The sequence below is a fragment of the Amia ocellicauda genome, chromosome 7 (assembly GCF_036373705.1).
Source record: "Amia ocellicauda isolate fAmiCal2 chromosome 7, fAmiCal2.hap1, whole genome shotgun sequence".
Lineage (NCBI taxonomy): Eukaryota > Metazoa > Chordata > Actinopteri > Amiiformes > Amiidae > Amia > Amia ocellicauda.
Genome location: NC_089856.1, coordinates 38,168,104 through 38,171,973, shown reverse-complemented (window position 1 = coordinate 38,171,973; position 3,870 = coordinate 38,168,104). Strand labels below are relative to the sequence as shown.

The 3,870-nt window shown below is 35.2% G+C and overlaps 1 protein-coding gene across 1 annotated transcript; it reads right to left on the bottom strand.

Moving 5' to 3' along the window:
* Positions 1 to 321: 321 nt before the first annotated feature.
* LOC136754140 (extracellular calcium-sensing receptor-like) lies at positions 322 to 3,870 on the bottom strand. The gene is made up of 5 exons (XM_066710473.1): positions 3,610 to 3,870; positions 2,059 to 2,871; positions 1,742 to 1,969; positions 1,487 to 1,610; positions 322 to 1,235 (listed from the first exon to the last, which is right to left on the bottom strand). The coding sequence occupies exons 1-5, from the start codon at positions 3,868 to 3,870 to the stop codon at positions 322 to 324; spliced, it is 2,340 nt and encodes a 779-aa protein (XP_066566570.1).

Here is a 3,870-nt window from a genome sequence, read left to right as displayed (position 1 = left end):
TGTTATTTAATTACACATTAATGAAGCTGAACACGGCTGTATATAAGGAAACATGAACATTTCAATAACCTAAACTACATTTTAGAATTTACTTGTTATTTTGATATTTTTATAGATGTTACTTTTCTGAACCTATCTTTTTTCTCTTAGGAAATTTGACCTCCAGTGTAAATAGACAAGGGGACATTTTGTCCCATTTACCTTGACATGCCGTTTAATCAATATGACAAGTGGATTAGAAAAAACACAACACATTTTTTCCATTAATACATTTCATATTTATCACATTTATGAGTAATGAGGCAATAAGCTCAGTACATTTTACAGGGATTTTGATGGCATTTTACCCATCAAGTGTTTTTTGGTATTTCTTTCAGGTTTTAATAGAATAATGTAACATTTTGGTAGAAATATACAGAAAAGTAAACCAAAACTGGAAGCTAAAATGGCAAATATCTCCACAGCTACAGTGAACTTCCCAGGAGAGCTGACATAAGCTGGGATAAAGGTGATCCAGACTGCACAGAATATGAGCATGCTGAATGTGATGAATTTGGCTTCATTGAAGTTATCAGGAAGATTACGAGCCAGAAAAGCCAGCACAAAGCACATGACAGAGAGGAATCCAATATACCCTAACACAGCATAAAACCCCACTGCTGATCCTACATCACACTCGAGAATGATTTTTTCTTTGTAGTATTTTGTATTTTTGTGAGGAAAAGGAGGTGAAATTGTCAACCAAAGCAAACAAATCAGGATCTGTATGAGGGTGAATGCAAGAACACTTAACCTCTGCTGTGTGGGCCCAAACCATTTCATAATATTATTGCCTGGCAGTGTAGCCCTGAAGGCCATTAACACCACTATTGTTTTCCCCAGAACACAAGAGATGCACAGGACAAATGTGATGCCAAATGCTGTGTGGCGCAACATACAGGACCACTCAGAGGGCTGGCCAATGAAAGTAAGTGAGCAAAGGAAACACAGAGTTAATGAGAAGAGCAGGAGGAAACTGAGCTCAGAGTTATTGGCTCTGACTATTGGGGTATGTGAATATTGGAAGAAAATGACAGCTATTATTATTGTAAGACAAGCTCCAAATATAGAAAATGTAACCAATATCATTCCCATCAGTTCTTCAAAACTCAAGAATTCAACAGTTTTTATTATACACTTATTTCTTTGTTCATTTGAACTGTATTCCACAGGGCATTTAGCACAATCCACTGAATCTGAAAATAGAGAAAAACAAATAGTTGTCTTTGTGACCTAAATCCTCACATCACAATTATACAATTATTCATAATGAGACTATGAAACATACATTATTTTAAGAGAGTGTGTATATATAATTATAACAATGAGTCAAGTAGTTATCTTATGTATAAATTACTTTACATTATGCGTTTATGAAGGAATACTTTATTAAAGAATATCATAATCATTGTGTTAGTGTATTATATTAAATTAATTAAATTACAACCTGTTGTATTACTGACTTCTCCCTCCGCACATGGAATGCAGTCAAAGCAGCAGATTGGTTTCCCTTTTATAATTGCCTTACGAGTCCCTGGAAGGCAGCTCTCACTGCAGACTGACTTTGGCACCTAGAAATACATTGAACATTATATTAAACACACATATAGTTAGTTAAACACACACACACAACGTACAGACATACTGAAACTAAGGAAAAATAAATCATATTCATATTCAGTTTTCAAAGGTAATATCTTACCTTTTGCTGATCACCAGCCCACACAGGACTGACATCATTCATTACAAACTGCTGTCCTTCTGGTAAAGAAGCATCATACAGACCAATGATTTCAAATGTGGTGATTCCCTCCTTGTTAAGCTGCCAGTTCACTAATGCATATCGTGCTGCTGGATCTCCATTTTCATCAAAATAGACCCTTTCTCCATTCCTGCTTGTGAAGTTAACTCTAGACAAGTAATGCAGCACCTACAACAAAGTCAGCTTTTATCAAGACAGATTGTACTCAAATTATTATTGGTAACAGTAGTAGTATCACATATTGGATATTTCTTTACCTGCCACGGTTCGATTCTACTGTTATCTGCACAAGTTTTGCCATAAAAAGGTCCTTGGCCAATTTTGCATGTTAACAGATTGTGCAATGAATGGGCTGCAGCATAAACAGCTTTATAGACATTATTTGGTATCCTCAGTTCTGATACATCAGTGTATTGGTTTTCTATTCCTTCCCATGTCTCTGTTCCCATGCATGGCGTAAGAGTTGCATCCCTGTGAACTGTTAGGCTACAATTGAACACCGTTTCCCAAAACTCTTTTAATCCAGTGTTTCCAGGTGTGTTTGATGGACGTGTATTTAGAATGAATTCTTTTAGACCTGGTATTTCTGCATTTGGAATTGCAAAGCCAATCGATCCACCCAGGACTTTGTAATTTTCCTTTGATGCCAGATACCTGTATGTAATCCATCCTTCACTGCCCACCCACTGGAGGCCTGTTACATTCTGAATCAGCAGTTCTTTTACCAATAAATCCACATCTGTATCTCCTGTAAAAGCAACAATTACTCTGGAAGTAGATTTTTTTACAATTTCTACAACTTTCAGGAATTTCTCTCTAGGATCAGTTCTAAAAATGGCCTCTGAATATTCAATACAAATTCCCTCTTGTTGAGCAGCTTGTAGAAAGGTAGCCATCCCATTGTTGCCATAATCATTGTTAGTTCTAATGGCCCCAACCCAGGTCCATCCAAAATGCTTGACAAGCTTTGCCAGTGCTCTGCTTTGATAATAATCACTAGGGATTGTCCTGAAAAATGTGGGGAACACCTCTCTGTTACTCAGACATGCACAGGTAGCCAAATGACTTATCTGTAGCAAACAAAAAGAAAACATATTGAACATTTGCTTACTAATGTATTTATTAACAAAGGCACCAAATATAACAAACTGTGTAAACTGTGAATTGCTCTGGATTAGGGCGTCTTCCAAGAAAGAAATAACAATAATATGAAATTACTGCACATGTAATGCACTTGTTGAAGAGAATATAATATGTGATAATGGTTTACAAGCAAGCATGTAGATATTGAACTTTAAGAAAATAAAATACAATCATCTCATTCTAATCTTGCACAAAATTTAATACATTATTTAATGTTCTTGTCAATTATCAACTAATATAATTTATCAACAGCTAATATAAGAATAATTACATTATAAACAAGAAGTAAAAGGTAAATAACGGTAGCAAACACATTTGTTTATCTAGAAGTTAAGTTGAAGTCATGAAGGTGGTGATGCACAAAAAATATTCCATGCAAACAGTTTACTGCTTGTTTACTTGTGTCACTGTAAAACCTGCATTAGCAATGTAGTTACTGTGGTGATTGAAAATATATAGATTAATTAATTCAACTTTGTAAATTGTTGAATTTCTTACATTATTTATGTGATATCAACTTGATATATGTATGTTTGTATGTATTTATTTATTTCTCCTGGAGTGAAGGAAAATGTACATTCTAAGGTAGCCATGTTCATTCAAGAGACTTGATAATTGATTGATTTAATTAATTTTTCATTATTAAATTGATATAGTTTCCTTACCAGTGGTACTTTAAACGGTCCAACAGTTGTAGCAATTCCTATAGTTGGTGTGGAACTGGAGTGACCTATGATTGCATGGACAGTGGATGGTTTGGTGCAGGACTGGTCTGAGAGAAATCCTGGTTCCTGGCTATTCATTAAAGCCAGTGATGCTTTTATAGACAAAGGGATGGAGCGACAGGAATCATATATCTTGTAGCCCAGAGAAACATCAGGAAGAATGTCTGAACGGTTGTTTATTTCTTCAATGGCAAATATCAT

Bases quoted from the DNA above. Each gene is read 5' to 3' on its own strand.
- LOC136754140 (XM_066710473.1), bottom strand. From the start codon at position 3,870: ATGATATTTGCCATTGAAGAAATAAACAACCGTTCAGACATTCTTCCT. The intron at 2,872-3,609 runs GTAAGGAAACTA...TGTTTGCTACAG, and splicing joins GACCGTTTAAAGTACCACTG to ATAAGTCATTTGGCTACCTG. The intron at 1,236-1,486 runs GTTGTAATTTAA...CTCTATTTTCAG, and splicing joins AGAAGTCAGTAATACAACAG to ATTCAGTGGATTGTGCTAAA.